Source organism: Myxine glutinosa, chromosome 10 (genome assembly GCF_964187855.1).
Source record: "Myxine glutinosa chromosome 10, kmMyxGlut1.1, whole genome shotgun sequence".
Taxonomy (NCBI): Eukaryota; Metazoa; Chordata; class Myxini; order Myxiniformes; family Myxinidae; genus Myxine; species Myxine glutinosa.
The window spans coordinates 124,186,568-124,204,175 of record NC_136270.1 but is presented as its reverse complement, the minus strand read 5'-3'; the positions used below and the strand labels follow the sequence as shown (position 1 = coordinate 124,204,175).

The 17,608-nt window shown below is 46.1% G+C and overlaps 1 protein-coding gene across 11 annotated transcripts in view; it reads left to right on the top strand.

Moving 5' to 3' along the window:
- LOC137433791 (zinc finger TRAF-type-containing protein 1) overlaps positions 1 to 17,608 on the top strand; it is a 40,064-nt gene that overhangs the window by 7,484 nt on the left and 14,972 nt on the right. For 2 of the 11 annotated variants that reach the window (XM_068126130.2, XM_068126127.2), the window contains exon 2: positions 1,196 to 1,390. The exons of 4 other annotated variants lie outside the window; for them this stretch is intronic. In XM_068126130.2, the coding sequence (XP_067982231.2) occupies positions 1,313 to 1,390 (78 nt within the window). In that variant the 5' untranslated portion in view covers positions 1,196 to 1,312. Of the gene's footprint in view, positions 1 to 1,128; positions 1,391 to 4,522; positions 4,587 to 14,443; positions 15,232 to 17,215; positions 17,341 to 17,608 lie in introns of those variants that run through there. 5 more of the 11 variants (XM_068126128.2, XM_078786053.1, XM_068126135.2 and 2 more) reach the window with 5 other exon arrangements.

Sequence of the window (17,608 nt, the reverse complement as noted above, 5' to 3'; positions counted from 1 at the left end):
CCAAAAGCACTGCATAGAAAAAATTGAGACATAGCTCATTGTAAAGAACTCTCCATAGGGAATAACATATATATTAACGAGAACAGCACTCAGTAGAGGGCATACCTCCGCTTGGTTGGCCATATCACTCAATGGTGAAGAATCACTTTAAAAATTCTACTGGATCCGGATCTTCACTAAAATTGAATCTATTCTTCCTTGTCACACACACAACCTGTGCAACAAGTTTCGTCCAAATCCATCCATAACTCTGAGATATCCCGCGAAGTATCGTTTTTGGCTCTATTTCCCAATGGTGAAGAATCACTTTAAAAAATTAAACAATTCTCGTATCCGAATCCATATTCAGATGTTCACCAAAATCGAATCGATTAGTCGTTATCAGACACCCAACCTCTCCACCAAGTTTCGTCCAAATCCGTCCACAACCTTTTGAGATATCCTGCTATATATCGTTTTTGGCCCTGTCTCCCAATGGTGAAGAATCACTTGAAAAATTCTAGTAGCCGAATCCGGATCTTGACCAAAATCTAATAATTTCGTCCTTGTCATATACGCTACATCTCTGCCAAATTTCGTCCGAATCCACCCGCAACCTTTTGAAATATTTTGTTCACAAACAGACAAACAGGGGTGAAAACATAACCTCCATCCACCTTTGGTGGAGGATGTAATGATGTCATAGGTGCCTCCATTATGACGTCATAATTCGATAAGTGCAAAACTTCGTCCGATCAAGATGAAATTTATTGAGCGTCATGTTCGGGATAAATTGGTGGGTTTTTTTAATGACGTCATCGGTCACGTGGCTCGGCGACCATATTTGCTTTTACACAAAAGCCTTTAAAAAAACACTAAAAACACGTCCTGGTGAGGGTCTGCAATCTCCGATTGCTCTTTCTTGTTCATGTTTTGTTGAGAAGTGATGATTTGCTGATGCATACTTTGGCTGGCATGTAATCTGTTGTTAAACGTGTTCTGTCTTATTAACCCTACTTTTTCTTTTAAGCACTACTTTTTCACATGTTTATTTATTTACTTTATTTTGCAAAAGTGCTATTTATTTGGGGCAATTAATATACGATATTGTTTTAAAAACCAAATCTAAAAAACGACTATTGTAATTAGTGTTTATTATTAGTGAAAAACGGTACATCCACATCATCACTAAGTGGTGCGTCTTACAATGGATGAGGCCGTGAGGGGACGAGAAGGTGACGAGGAGGCAGTGCTGCTTGCTCCAGCAGTCATCGAGCCTGATGAACAGCCCTTGACGAAACGTTCACGTCCATCAGCAGCTGACAGTGACCTCATGAGTCTCGTCGACCGGCTCAGTTCGGTTCTCTGCTGCACTGTATGTCTGGATCTGCCGAAGATGGCCGTCTTTCAGGTGCTAATGATGTGCTCATCATCACTACATTTGTCCACCTCAATAGATTTTCTAATCCTCCCATTTTTTTGTTTTTACTCTGTCTTTCTCGATCCTATGCAGTGATGTCTCTCTTTCTGGAATGTTTGTCGTGATCAATTTGCTCCAAATAGACCAACCATTTTGTTACTTTCACCAGAAACCCATTCATTAACCTACCCCTGTTTCTTGCTATCTGCCTTTCTACTCCTGTTCAAACATCCCATTGTTGCGTCGATGTGTGTGTTCCACTCTGCCCTGCTGCAAGTGTGTTATCTTCTATTTTCTGTCACTTTACTGTTCATGAGCCTGGAGGTTATATCCAATTGTGGTTGTGTGCTTCCCCTTCTCTCCCCATCTTGTCTTCCGCTCCCTCTTTTTGTATATTTTGTTTGTCTGGTTGATTTGTTTGTGAAATAAATGTTAGCTCTTTCACGAGCCTCGATTCAGTATACAAAAAAAAAAAAAAAAAAATATTGATTACTTGCAAAATCGAAGATTTTTCAGGTTTATCGGTCGGTTGCGTTTGTGGTTCTGTGTCCGTTTGTCTGTTTGTTTGTCACCGGCTTACAGGTCACAATTCCAAACCGATCGTCACGAAACTTCACCAAGCTGGATAGGTCGTCCCAATTGAGAAGCCTATTGTTTTTGGGGTCAAAAGGTCAAAAGGTCAACATAGGCCAAAGGTCACCAACTATGCCAAATTTCTAAAATCCCCAATTTTCATCCGATTGACTTTAAATTTGAAGAGGACTTGCATATCTGGTCACTGAATTCAACCACCAAGTATATGTGAAGTCAACATAGGCCAAAAGGTCAGCATAGGCCAAATTTCTAAAATCCCCAATTTTCATCCGATTGACTTGAAATTTGAAGATGACTCGCATACCTGGTCACTGAATTCAACCACAAGTTATATTTTAGGTGAACATCGGTCAAAAGGTCAAAATAGGCCGAATTTCTAAAATCACCAATTTTCATTTGATTGATTTGAACTTCTAAGAGGATTTACATATATGGTCACTGAATTCAACCACCAACTATGTTTGAGGTCAACATAGGCCAAAAGGTCAGCATAGGCCCAATTTCTAAAATCCCCAATTTTCATCCGATTGACTTGAAATTTGAAGAGAACTTGCATATCTGGTCACTGAATTCAACCACCAAGTATTTTTGAGGTCAACATAGGCCAAAAGATCAACATAGGCCAAATTTCTAAAATCCTCAATTTTCATCCGATTGACTTGAAATTTGAAGAGGACTTGCATATCTGGTCACTGAATTAAACCACCAAGTATTCTTGAAGTCAACATAGGCCAAAAGGTCAACATAGGCCAAAAGGTCACCAACTTTGCCAAATTTCTAAAATCCCCAATTTTCATCCGATTGACTTGAAATTTGAAGAGGACTTGCCTATCTGGTCACTGAATTCAACCACCAAGTATATTTGAGGTCAACATAGGGCAAATTTCTAAAATCCTCAATTTTCATCCGATTGACACTGAAATTTGAAGAGAACTTGCATATCTGGTCACTGAATTCAACCACCAACTATGTTTGAGGTCAACATAGGCCAAAAGGTCAACATAGGTCAAGTTTTTAAAATCCTCAATTTTCATCCGATTGACTTGAAAATTGAACAGAATTTGCACATTGAGTCACTAAATAGGGAAACTAAATATTTGTGAGGTCAAAAGGTCAAAGGTCAACCTTACAAAATCATCATTTTTCATCTGAAAAATCGTCACTTTTCTACCTGTTGACCCGAGTTTTGATCAAGATTGTCAATTTTAATCTTGATGAAATGGACAATTTGCTCTATCAATGGAATTTTTTTTCTTTGGGGTGGGGGGTGGATTTTGCAAGTATCGTGCTCTGCATGACGTCTTCTTCTTTTTAATATTAATTTCCAAAAAAATAAATAATTAAAACTGTCAAAAGTTCTTTCATACAAGAAGGCAATGCCGCAGACTGGAAAAAGGATATAGTGATAACCATAAGCTTGGGACGGTCAACTTGGAGGTGGTGTACAAATGAGGGTAGCAAGTGCATACCCTGGTGTTGGGCTAGCGGCTAGGGTGCCGGCTTAGGATTCCAAGGATCCTGGGTTCGAATCCCGGTCAATTGCTGAATTAACGCCAGGGGGGTTGACTCAGCCTGTCATCCTTCCGAGGTCGGCTAATTGAGTACCAGTTCACTGGTAATTCCCTGTTTGTCGTTAAAGGCAGCAAAAAGGGTTGGCGTCAGGAAGGGCATCCAGCTGTAAAACATTGCTTCAAAAAGGGGACCGAAAAACAACAACAACCACGGTTCCCGAAAAAGGCCAACCCCCGCTTTGTGGGGAAAAATGGCCTCTAAAGATGGTTATATTTTTAAGTGCATACCGCAGGGTAAATTTTACTTTAAAATACTTTTAAATTTCCGGCTGAAGAGCAGCGAAGTTGGATTGAATTGGCTGTGGGTGCAAAACTCGGTGAGAGGATGTGGAGGACTCTACCTGTGGTGATAGAGCATCAAGCCCTGTCTAAACCTCTTGGGAGGCAATGTCATTGAGGTAGGGGACATCATTGATATCTAGTTGGGAGGTATAACCACTGAGCCACAGTGAAGAGCAATACCTTACTGTTACAAATGCCTCCTACCCTGTGAGAAGTTAAATAGTACCAAGGTAGTCCCGTCGAGATTTTCTTTTCTGTGCATGGCTTTGGATGACTGGTTGGAAAAATTGTCTGTCTGGAATGGTTTGTGGCTGAATGAATGAATGGAGGTTCCTGAGGTTTAAGGCAGAGGGGTTGAGATTGGTTGGCCTCTTCTTCTGACCTGTTAAGTGAATACACTTTATGTCGTCATCGTGGTACCGAGCATTTGGTTTCGGTACATTGCAGGCTCGCTGAACAGAATTGATTTTTTGATTGATTAATAATATCCAATCGGGTGACTTATTTAGGAGCTAAAGTTGAAGCAAGGTGGCAGTGCATGTGTGCACAGTTGGTCGGAGTTGATGGTCGTGGGCCAATATCTTTTGGGCCGTTGTAATCATGAGCTAAAGATCACGTCATTACCCCTCCTCCCCCAGCCCAGCGATCCGTCAAAAAGTCTTTTGCTGTAGGTGCTGGAACTTTTTAGCAGAGAAACGAAGCTGCACGACCACCATTGATTGGAAACGGAGCAGGCAGTTGTAAGTTAAATAAGTAAGGTGTGTATTTTGATACTTCCTGGATTGCTGCTACCTGTTGTTGGCCTTGCGGTTAGGGTGCAGGCTTGGGATCCTAGGATCCTGGGTTCGAATCCCGGTCGATCGCTGAATTAATGCCAGGGGGGTTGACTCAGCCTGTCATCCTTCTGAGGTCGGCAAATTGAGCACCAGTTCACTGGTAATTCCGTGTGTGTCGCAAGAGGCGACTAACAGGGTTGGCGGCAGGAAGGGCATCCGGCCATAAAACATTGTTTCAAAAAGGGGACCACGGTGCCCGAAAAAGGCCAACCCCTGCCCTGCGGGGAAAAACTGGCCTCTAAAGGTGGTGTCTCTGTCTCTGTCATGGATTGCTGCTACATGTAGAACGAAGATCTCAAAAATTCAATTCCCATACGGTATGGTTCTGTGAAAGCATGTTCTCAATCATGGAAAAGCATATGTGATGTTTTGTACTTTGCAAACTTTGAGTAGCAGCTTGGGATAGCTCACATTGTAGTTGTACCAGACTCTCTACAGAGTGTCGGTGTTGTCGAAGCAATTTCTGGCAAGGGTTTTAATGGCTCCTGTGACCAGCAAAGATTCTTCATTTTTCGGGATTGTTTGCCATTGCCTTCCCAGCGGTCACTTGGGAGAGGAATTTGTAATTTGTTCAGGACGCCGGCGATAACTCAGCCGCTTGTCCCAAAATATTACTTCTGATGGGCTTGAGATTGACCAGAAAACTTTGCGGAAGTGGGTGTGTACTGAAGAGTGTTTGGATCAATGACAAACTAGGCCGAAATGAAACACCTGGACTCGAAGGTGCCAGTGTTGGCAAATGGGTCTTCTGGCTGAAAGTCCTTCCGATGGATGGTGCACACATTGATGGGAAACACCAGGTTGATGAGTTATGGCTGAGTCGAGATTCTAACCAAAGCTAGACCAGTGCATATAAACCTCAACACTACCCTGCCAGTCCTTTTGATGCACACTCATATCACCCCTTACTCTAGAAAGAGCTTATAAGGCTTACGGATGGTCACCCGATGTTCGTGAAAGTTTGATACAAAACTGAAAAACGAATAGGCCACCTTTTCGTGTTGGAATGGAACATCTGGGATTTCCATGTTTTATTTGTCGCCATTTCCTGATGGAATGGTCACCACTTGTGAGGTCTTGTTACTGTGTTTCCAATCCGTGATATTGTTCGATGAAAGGCGGCTTCGCAAGGCTTGACCTAAATACGAGCTCGGTTGAATGAAAGCTCCATTGAAGATGTTTTGCAATGCTGTAATGTATCGCTCGCTTGGAGACTCAAATGATGCAATTTGGAATGTTTATCATTGCATCAGTGTGCCCCAAATTCAGGACAAAATATATCTCACAATAGCCAAATACCTGACTTACCTTGTGATAAATGCCTGACTACCTTGATACCAATCCCCATGATAACTCACTATACACTGATACCTTGCTGCATGATAACTCACTATACACTGATATCTTATTACATGATAACTCACTATACACTGATATCTTATTACATGATAACTCACTATACACTGATATCTTATTACATGATAAATCACTATACACTGATATCTTATTACATGATAACTCACTATACACTGACACCAATCCCCATGACAACTCACTATGCACTGATATCTTACTACATGATAACTCACTATGCACTGATACCCATTTTCATGATAACTCACTATACACTGATATCTTACTACATGATAACTCACTATACACTGATATCTTATTACATGATAACTCACTATACACTGATACCAATCCCCATGATAACTCACTATTCACCGATATATTACAACATGACTACTCACTATACACTGATACCTTACAACATGATAACCCACTACACACTGAAACCTTATTACATGATAACTCACTATACACTGATACCCATTGACATGATAACCCACTATACACTGATACCTTATTACATGATAACTCACTATACACGGATTTTTTATTTTTTTTTGTTTACAAGATCGAGGCTCGTGTAAGAGCTAACATTGATCACAAAAAGACAAACTGACACATAAAGCATAAAGCATATGATAAAGGGAGCGGGAGAACAAGATGGAGAGCAGGGACATCGGGAGATCTGTGGAAGGGAGAGGGCTTTGGGGGAGGAGGCGGGGGGGGGTTAATTTTTTTTTTTGGTATACAAGATCTTACTACATGATAACTCTACAGTCTACATGATACCTTATTACATGATAACTTGGGTCTCATGATAACTTGGGTAAACAGAGACTTGGGTCTCTCCAGTGCCATCCTGGAGTGGGGTTGCACAAATTGTCTTCTTCGCGATACATGTTTTGGGCAGGTTGAAGTATCGGGCTGTTGACCTTAAGAGATCTGTGCTGTTGGTTTTGTCATCCTGTAAGTGTCCATGGAAACAGTCACCAGGTCTCTGCCCTGTCTCGATGATATAGAGCTTGGTGCCGAGGGTTCACTTTACACAGTAGGCCATATATGATGCTTGTTGAAGTGATCGGTAATTTATCAGAGAACGTTTTGGTTCTGTGATTGAGGTGTGCATCTTCATGTAAGTTCCAAAATTTCCTTGAGCATATAACAATTTGTGGAGGCCGGTGGGATGGTTGTTTGTTTTTTCTATAACTTCTTATCACCACAATGCAATGTCGATAATCCCAGCATTCTAAAATGTTGCAACTCTTAAAATCCGGCATAGTTTCAAAAAATCGATTCATAATGATAAAAAATCGTATAGTCCCTGTTGTCAGAAAATCAGGCAATTGCTCTTCCTGAATCCAGGAATGTGCATGTTTCTAGGATGCTGTGCTCTGTTGTATGTACTGTGTGGTATTTCCTTAGTCCATGCCACCTCCTCGCCATTGTTTGCTCGACTGTATCGTACTCAGTTGGAATTTGTGGTGGTTGTGTCCCTCACCTTTCCATTGCTTTTTCTGTACTTTCTGCTTTCGTTTGTCCTTATAATGTCCAACAAGCGTTCAAGGTAGAGTAACGAGTGTATTACTGCTGGTATACAGATCTGATAGATGGATCTGGTGATCTGCATCTGAGATTTTAAAAGTGATTCTTCACCATTGAGTGATTGGGCTAAAACCGATAAATAGCATGATATTTCAAAAAGTTGTGGATGCCTTGGGACAAAACTATGTGGATGAGATGTTTAGGTTGACAAAAACAAGCGATTAGATTTTGAATCAGGTCCGGATACAGATCCGGCCTATGAGTCGGATACAAAATGTAAACTGTTCAGCCTGGCGGAGGTATGCGCTCTACCGAGTGCCGTTCTAGTTACGTCTTCCACCAAAGGTGGTCGGAGGAAATGTTTTTACTCCTATCTGCTTGTCTATGAACACCAACAGGATATCTCAAAAAGTTGTAGACAGATTGAGACAAACCTTGGCGGACAGGTTGGGTGTATGACAAGGACTTAATCGATTTGATGTTGATGAAGATCGGAATCCGGATCCAGATATGAGAATTTCTAAAGTTATTAAGTGATACTTCACCATTAAGAGATAGGGCCAAAAATGATGTGTGTATATTGTTACGGTTTTTAGAACCTTCACTTGCAAATAATAATTCTTGTAAATAATTCCCAGTAAATATCTCCATCTCCCAAAGGTCCAAGGTCGCACCCTAGTTAGGCCATATTGCAACACGTAGGACACCATAGGAACCTTCTTCAGTTATTTCATTAGTATGTGTTTTAGTCAAGGCTCTGTTTCCAATAGTTTGACTCTGCGTTGCATTAATCAAATAACCTAGGCCCCATGTCAATTCCCATTCATTTTGCGGCTTGGCTCTCTCCAAATAGGGTTACGCGCCTCTGCTCGCCCAGCAGCGTTCGCTGCATCAAACGCCATTACGCACGCAGTCAAGTTGGAGAAGAAGGGCGGAGCGCCAAGGACAAAGGCATGGCCCCGTCAACGTGTCACCAACGGAGGAGTCGGTGAGCCCTCGCGACCAACCAGGGCCGAGGCGAGCTCACCGGTGGGTGTGTCTAAAAGCGGGCGGCTTGATTTCAAAAGGGACACTATATAAGCGCGGCGCCTTGAGAGGAGATGAGATGAGACGGGAGGACGGGAGCGAGAGAGAGAGAGCTGGCGTGAGAGCTGAGTGCACGAACGACTTCTAGCTGGGACTTCTACCGAACATCCGCGCGTCAGGAATGTTCAAAGCCTCCCTCCCCGATTTATGAACCCCGATAACTAAGGTACGCTCGCGTTCAACGATCAATGAACAGCGCTGTCTGCCGGGTTTCGCTGCGGAACCAAAGCGTGAACCTGGAGCCGGACCTCAACGCCTGAACCATCTGCCCGGACCTTCCTCCCCTGCCATCTGCCTGGACCTTCTCCTCCTTCCTGCTATTCCCCTTTTGTGTAAGTCTGTCTGTATTGTCCTGGGCATGATATTTAAGACTGTGTAAGCTTGCCCTGTGTCCTTTTGCTCTTCTTCTTGTATATGCCCTTCTTTCATTTCCTCTTTCTTGGGTTATTGTATAGTGTAGTTAATAAATCATATTTGTTCTTTCTTACCCTCTGATTTCCTCTCATTCGATCGCTTTCGTCTTTTCCTCAATTGAGTACCTGTGGCACGATTAGAACCGCTCAAAATCGGGTTAGTCTTATTGCTAACGGCTCGAATCGCGGATTGCTAAACCGCTTGGCAATTTCCATCTGTCCATGGTTCGAGCGGAAATTATCTCCCTGCTTTGCGGAGAGATTGGTAAGCAGGTATTTGGGAGTCCATCTTGACCAATCACCCTGGCCAATCTCAACCCCCCGCAAAGAAGCATTAACATTTCCAGGATCAGAGACTGCCAGCTTAAAAGACAAGGGGACTAACCCCCCCCCCCCCCTTGGTAAGGGGAGCACCGTACTCTGGATCCACAACAATTGGTAGTCAGGAGTTGGGATCTGGAACCTGGGACTAAATTTTTTAGACAATTTTGGGCACCAATTTTGTTTATTGGCTGCAACAATTGGTGTCTGGGAGTGGGATTTGGGCCCGAACCAAATTTTTTATATTGTGAAAAAATTTGGTCAAAAATTAGAAGCGGCCAAATTTTTTATTAAAACCCAAATTAAGGTCGTGCCATGGATAGTCAAGGCGATCGGATGCCGGTGGGGGAGATAGAAGAGGGGTTAGAGTTAACCCAGGACCCCAGGGAAGAGGTGGGAGAAATGGAAGAGGAGGTTGAAGAAGATGCAGCAGTAGGGGTTGCAGGCACACAAAATGGCGGCGCCTCACACGTGGCAACGAGGGCCGCGCCCGCTGCGCAAATCGGGGGGATGAATATGCAGGACCTCATTGCGCAGCTGCAGGCAGCCATACAAATGGGGTTGGGAAACCAAATTGAGGGAATGAGAAATGAATTGGGAAATCAAATTGGAGAATTGAGTAGGGAAATGGGAGAAATGAGCGCCAATATTGAGGGAATGGAAGATAGAATGGGTGGTCAATTGAAGGAAGTAGGGAGTAACATTAATAAATTAGAAAGCAAATTTGGGGGATTGAAAGACGGGTTAAACAATTTGAACAATGATATGGGAGATCAAATTGAAGGGTTTGGAAACAGAATGGGTGACCGAATAAAAAAAATGGGGGAGAACTTTGGGAGCAAGCTGAGTGAAAAGGTTGCGGGGGTACGCGATGAGGTAACGCGGCTAGAGGAGCGCAGGTTGAGTGAGTTGAAGCAAGGTACAGCCGGGTGGACCGGGATAGAAATCGCGACTCGGGGTGTGAAAAACCCGACGGCCGCCGAATTGGACAGGGCAAATTCATATGCAGCGGCGGAAAAAGAAATTAAAGAATTAATTATAGTTGAAATTGGGATTGGAGAGACGGCAGAGGTAGGAATGGAATCGGAGAAAGTGATGGAATATGCCCAAAGTCTGTATTCGCATCCTGATGCCGTACTTGCTAATCCTTATAAAGATTTGCCGGTGCGTGTGGAGAGGAGGATCCCAAAGGTGAGTTGGGCTGTATATGGTGAAACAGATTTTGCAGGAGAGTGTTTGGCGCGAAAAGAATTTTTGTGCGCTTGGGATCCCAGCGTCCCGCGGGCGTTTGTGGGAGGTCCGTGGTGCGCTGTGTGAGTGGAAATGGCGCGCGTGTGCGAATGGCGCCGGAGCGCGAGTGTGATACAGAGTGCGAGGGAGAATGCGATGCAGAGTGTGGAAGTAGGAGTGAGTGTGACCAGGAGTGTGAGTCGGATGAGGAGCATGTGCGAGGAGGCACACCTGAGTTGGTTGTGGAGCGCGTGATGGGGAGTGTTACAGGGGATGTAACAGAAGAGTGCATGCCCGTGGTGGTTACGGAGTACGGAACGGGGGAGAGTGCACGCGCGGAGTGCGTGAGTGTTATGAGTGCGTCTGAGTGTGTAGGTGCGAGTAGGGAAGAGAATGCACGAGGAGAAAGTGCAATAATGGAATGCCTGGAATGCATGAAGTGTATGGAAGGCGAGAGGATGACTTGGTGTGCGAATGTGAGTGTAAAAGGGGTCGCGTATGCGTGTGAGCATGCAAGTCAAGCATTGACGTTGACCGGGGCAGCGGTTAGGCCGACGTATAGCCGGCGCGAGCTCTCGGTCCGTGACGGGCTTTGTGTGCTGCGGGAGCCGGCCGGGATCGTAGTCGCGTCGCTCCTGCTCGGAGCGCCGTGCACGATTCGGGCCGGGCCCCGCCATGCACGGTCGAATCCGCGCTTTGCCAGGCAAAGCGATCGGCCCGGTTCGAGGGGAAGGAGGAGGGTGCGGAGCGGCGCCCCCTTGTGGTGGTGGCGCTCCGGCCGGGCAAGGCTGGGCCATCGCGCTTGGGAGCGCAAGGCCCTGCGTAGGGATGGTGCTTGGAGCCTTGGTCCGACGAAACCTCCTCCCCAGAATCGATGCCGGACGGACCCAACCTGCAGGCGACAAACCACCCGTATTCATTGCTCGGCTTTGCGAAGCCGAGCTTTAATGATGTAACGACGTACCGAGAGGCTCGTAGTATAGTGGACATTTGATGGTAGCAGTGATGATGGCAAATGGTATATGATGTAGTGATGGATGGTAGTTTTACCATTCACATTACTCATCTTGGGGCACATGAGCTTTAGTTTATGGGGTTATGGCAGTGAAAACCTAGCCAGGGAGGGCTTGGATAAATGTATAGGGACTTAGAAAGATGACCATAGGTAACTGTAGATTTAAGTAGTGACATTGTACCTGTAGTGGGGACGCAGAATAGATGAGATGGATAATAACGACGAGGGAGCGCTTAGCATAAGGGAAGACGGGGAGCACGAGTTTCAGAAGGGAGTAGTTAGATTAGATGATGGTATGTGTTTGGAGTGAGAGTGATGAAATGAGAAATTGGACGTGAGTATTTGTGGTGAGCATGATGAGTGTAATTGTATTGAGTGATTGCCTTGCAAGAGGTGCAAGTGCATGAGTGGTTGGATGGAATATGCGGAATGGAGTGTGGAATCAATGGTGTGGAGTGAGTGGAGTGTGGAATGAGTAGTGTGGAGTGGATGGTGCAAAAGGGTGAGTGGGGCGAGGATGGACCCCCTTCACGAGTACCCGGGGAGGGTAGTTTAAAAGTAGGTAGAGGGAGTAGGTAAATTGTGGTTGGATATTGGCATCTGTGGTGCGAGAGTAGCAGAGTACTGCTTGAGGGGTGCATTAGTGAGATAAATTGGCTGGGCGTGTCCGTGTGGCCTGTTAGTGTGTGTGATTGGTTGAGCACTCCGCCACTGTTAGTCTGTCGGCCAGGTGAGGCCGCAGGTAGGCTCTGGGAGCCAGTTAGTGTTCAATGGGGCTCAAGGATCCGGAGGACGGACCCGGGTAGCCCAGTGCCAGGGAGGGCACCGAGTGGGGAGAGCGCCAGAGGGCCTTCCCCAGGTAGATAGGTTCGGGTAAGGAGCAGGTAAACTCGGAGGCAACTACAGTGGCAGAGGTGTGCAGGTGAGCGGACCTGCTGGGAGAGCCACACGACCCAGCCCTGAAATTGTGCGAGGGCACAGGGAGTAGATTCGGGGGAGTGAGACCCCAAATTGGTGAGCGCCACAGTATGTTCAATGGGAGTTCGGTTCTTAGAACCACATAGAGTGAAGAAGGCCAATGGTTTGGCAGGGAAAGACCCCGGGTAGTGTAAAGTGTGTTAAAGACATTTAGAAAGTAGTTTAGGATTGAAAATCTCTTCGCACCATATGCATCCACTCACCAAGGTGAGAAGACTCCACACCATGGTTTGGCAAATATTTAGTATGTAAGACGCACCATGACGTGGGGGTGATGTTCTGTTTGTGATTGCATCTCTTCCTCCTTAGGGGGGATTGATGATGAATTTGGAACCAGGGGGAATGGGATGGACGACGTTAGAGACGAAATCTGTGAAGTTGTAGACTGTGTAAATACGGGGTAGGGGCAAGGGCAGATTAGGTGACGGGGGGGGGGGGGGGGGAACGTACGCTAGGGACGAGCTTTCTCCGCTCGCTCTCCAGCGCACCTCACTCTGCATTACCTTGTGTTAATGTGTACCCTTGCGATCTTGCCCCGCTGCTTTGCTTGTCCTCCTTCCCCCACTCACGGATTTGTTTCTTTTGGGCCCGGGGGGAGTGCGCAGGTGACTGCAGTTGTGTGCCCGCACCTCCGCTGCCTCCAGCCTGCACTGGTACACCACCTTATGGACCACACGTTCTGTGGCATAGCACCACATATGGACCCCACGTTTTGGGGCCTGGCACCTCTGCTGGGGACCAGCCACTGTGGCCAGTGGTATTTGCTTGCGGACCACTGTGTTGAGGTGGCACCTAAGCCATGCAGGTGGACCACCTTAGTTGGCCCCTGCTGGCCGTAATTAAAAAAGTGGACACGGTTTGTTCCCTTTTATTATTAAATAGGCAGCAAGCGTGAAGACCAACCAGAAACATCGGCCCAGCAGACAAGCAAGGAGAAGACATCATTTATTGTTTTGAAATGTGTTTGGTGCATTTTTTTTTGTCATGGTGCTTATTGGTGCTGTAGGGTGCTTTTGGTGAGTTTTATAAGTTGGTGCTTGTGGTATGGTGTATCGGTGCAGTGCATGGCAATGATTTTCTCCTTTTCAAAAGTTCTGCTTTTGTTTCCCAAAAAGACAGGTCCTGGGTGTAGTTTTGTAAATAATCAAAATAGTAGTGTTCTTTATAAATAATGCTCCCCACCGTAAATGTTTAGTTTGGAAAATTAAATCCGCAATTCGGTTCTTCTGTGGGCGTGAGTCAGTTAGGTAGAATGCAACGCAGCAGGCCGGACATATCTAGTTTTTAAAATGTCGCACTCAGGGTGAGGTTAAAAGTAGAGGGTTACGACACCTGAGTGTCACACCAAGTTAAAGTTTTGTCGGCACGGGACGTGCCTGGAGGAGAGAAGGGTGCAGTGTTACGGTTTTTAGAACCTTCACTTGTAAATAATAATTCTTGTAAATAATTCCCTGTAAATATCCCCATCTCCCATTTATAGCCTGGTGTTGGCTTAGCGGTTAGGGTGCAGGCTTGGGATCCTAGGATCCTGGGTTCGAATCTCGGTCGATCGCTGAATTAACACCAGGGGGGTTGACTCAGCCTGTCATCCTTCCGAGGTCGGCAAATTGAGTACCAGCTTGCTGGGATGAATGATCCCGGTGTGTACCCCGGTTTAGAATAGGTACACCGTATCCCTGCGCATCGTAAGAGGCGACTAATGGTTGGCGTCAGGAAGGGCATCCGGCCATAAAAACATTGCCTCAAACAGGGAACCATGATTGTCATGGGGCCCGCAAGGCTAACCCCTGCTCTAGCGGGGAAAATGGCCTTAAAACGATCATTCATTCATTTTCATATTCCCAAAAGTCGCACCCTAGTTAGGCCATATTGCAACACGTAGGACACCATAGGAACCTTCTTCAGTTATTTCATTAGTATGTGTTTTAGTCAAGGCTCTGTTTCCAATAGTTTGACTCTGCGTTGCATTAATCAAATAACCTAGGCCCCATGTCAATTCCCATTCATTTTGCGGCTTGGCTCTCTCCAAATTGGGTTACGCGCCTCTGCTCGCCCAGCAGCGTTCGCTGCATCAAACGCCATTAACCACGTGGTCAAGTTGGAGAAGAAGGGCGGAGCGCCAAGGACAAAGGCGTGGCCCCGTCAACGTGTCACCAAGGGAGGAGTCGGTGAGCCCTCGCGACCAACCAGGGCCGAGGCGAGCTCACCGGTGGGTGTGTCTAAAAGTGGGCGGCTTGATTTCAAAATGGACACTACATAAGCGCAAGCGCGGCGCCTTGAGAGGAGATTAGACGGGAGGACTGGAGGACGAGAGAGTGAGAGTGAGAGCTGAGTGCATGAACGACTTCTAGCTGGGACTTCTGCCGAACATCCGCGCGTCAGGAACGTTCAAAGCCTCCCTCCCCGATTTATGAACCCCGATAACTAAGGTCCGCTCGCGTTCAACGATCAATGAACAGCGCTGCCTGCCGGTTTCCCCGTGGAACCAAAGCGTGGACCGGAGTGGAGCGTGAACCTGGAGCCGGACCTCAACGCCTGAACCATCTGCCCGGACCTTCCTCCCCTGCCATCTGCCTGGACCTTCTCCTCCTTCCTGCTATTCCCCTTTCGTGTAAGTCTGTCTGTATTGTCCTGGGCATGATATTTAAGACTGTAAGCTTGCCCTGTGTCCTTTTGCTCTTCTTCTTGTATATGCCCTTCTTTCGTTTCCTCTTTCTTCGGTTATTGTATAGTGTAGTTAAGAAATCACATTTGTTCTTTCCTACCCTCTGATTTCCTCTCATTCGATCGCTTTCGTCTTTTCCTCAATTGAGTCCTGGTGGCACGATTTGAACCGCTCAGAATCGGGTTAGTCTTATTGCTAACAGCTCGAATCGCGGATTGCTAAACCGCTCGGCAATTTCCATCTGTCCGTGGTTCGAGCGGAAATTATCTCCCTGCTTTGCGGAGAGATTGTTAAGCAGGTATTTGGGAGTCCATCTTGACCAATCACCCTGGCCAATCTCAACCCCCCGCAAAGGAGCGTTATAGTTTCCAGGAACGGGGGACGGCCAGCTTAAAGGACAAGGGGATTAACCCCCCCTTGGTAAGGGGAGCGCCGACCCCGGATCCACAACAATATATATATATATATATATATATATATATATATATATATATATATATATATATATATATATATATCTATCTATAATTCCAGTAATCTCTGTGTGTATGTTTGTATGTTTGTATGTTTGTCTGTGACCGCTGTTTCTCGACAACCACGGGTCCGATATACTTGAAACTTGCCAGGTATATTGCTGGGGACCTGAGGATGTGCCTTTTCAAGGTTTCATATTAATCGGACAAGTAGTTACCGAGCTATGGCGATTTCTTTACCAAACTCCGCAAGCCGTTCGCTTTGGACCAAACCATTTCATGTAAATAGAGGGGGGGGGGGATTGTCACCGTACTCGCAAGCCGTTCGCTTTGGACCAAACCATTTCATGTAAATAGAGGGGGGGGATTGTCACCGTACTCGCAAGCCGTTCGCTTTGGACCAAACCATTTCATGTAAATAGAGGGGGGGGATTGTCACCGTACTCGCAAGCCGTTCGCTTTGGACCAAACCATTTCATGTAAATAGAGGGGGGGGATATAATTTTAGATATATATATAGTACGGGCATGCCCTAGTATATATAATCTCAATAGCTCAGCGGGCTGTCATCGCGTAAGTGATGAGGTTCGTGGGTTTGAGTCCCGGGTTGTCAGGATTTTTTCACACTAGTCCTACGCAGAAATTTATTCCTGTTTATTAAATATGTGTATATGTGTGTATATGTATATACAGTGTATATATATTGTTGCGGTTTTGAGTTTTGTATAATAAAGGTTAAATTTCCCCCTCATAGTTAGTCACACAACAACATGTAGCCTCATTTGTAGTACAGTTATTTCTTAGTATGTGTGAGAATAGTCCTTTTCCGGTGTTAGGCTTGAGTTGAGTAGAATAATGAGCGTTAGGTTTCCATTGCTTATGATGCCTCAATACCTTGGTTGGTTTGGCACGAATTGACATGAGGTCGGCCTGGAGGGTCGGGTCGGGATCGAATGAGGGCGGCGAAGAAGCTGTCGGTAAGCGCGAGCCGCCAATCAGGGCTCACAGGGTGTGGCTGCAGCACTGCATCACAGGGCGTGGTTGGAACGTTCGAGAAAGCTCAAGGCGTGGCAAATATAACCCGTCGCACCAAGCCCCCACCAGGGCAGTTGGAGGACTCTCGAGTTGGAGTTGGCAGTGAGTTGGCAGTTGGAGTTAAAAGGGCAGTTGGAGGAGTAAGAGTTGTTGAAGGAGCGCGGTCAGCAAAGGACTCACGAGTACGAGGAGGGTCGAGCAGTTGGCATTCGGAGAAAGACGCGCATGAATCAAGATACGCGCTCATATTAAAGTGACGCTCGGTTGAGCTTGAAGCCGAGCCGCTATAGTGCATTGGGTTACGCGAGTGATAGCGCGCTGGTTTCTAAACGCGCTGTGGAACCGCCAGCCACGCTGAGAGACGTGTACGTTTCCTTCCTGCCTTATCATCTGCCTTTGTTCGAGGGCCGCGCTCCGAGGACCCTTCCACCGCCTGCTTACCATCATCGCGGGACGTGCTGTGACCAAGGAGAGCCGGACGGGGCCGTTCCTGGATGACCAAGTCGGCGCGTTTGGCCTGAACATCATCCTGCCTGCAATTCCCTGTGTGAGTGTGAACGGGCCCAAGTCTGGGAATTAAGAATAAGACTGCTGAAGTTCTGCTCTGTGTCTGCTTTCTACCGACTTGTACATACTTGTGTGGGAATAATAATTAAACCTGTGATCTTCCTTTTATTCGATCGTCCTTGTGTTTTCCACCATTGACTAAGCGTGGTACGAATAGAACCGCTCGAATCGGGTTCCACTACTAGAAAACTGCACGGACCACGTGGTACTCAATCCACTCGGTGTACCCAAATTACACGTGGCTCGTG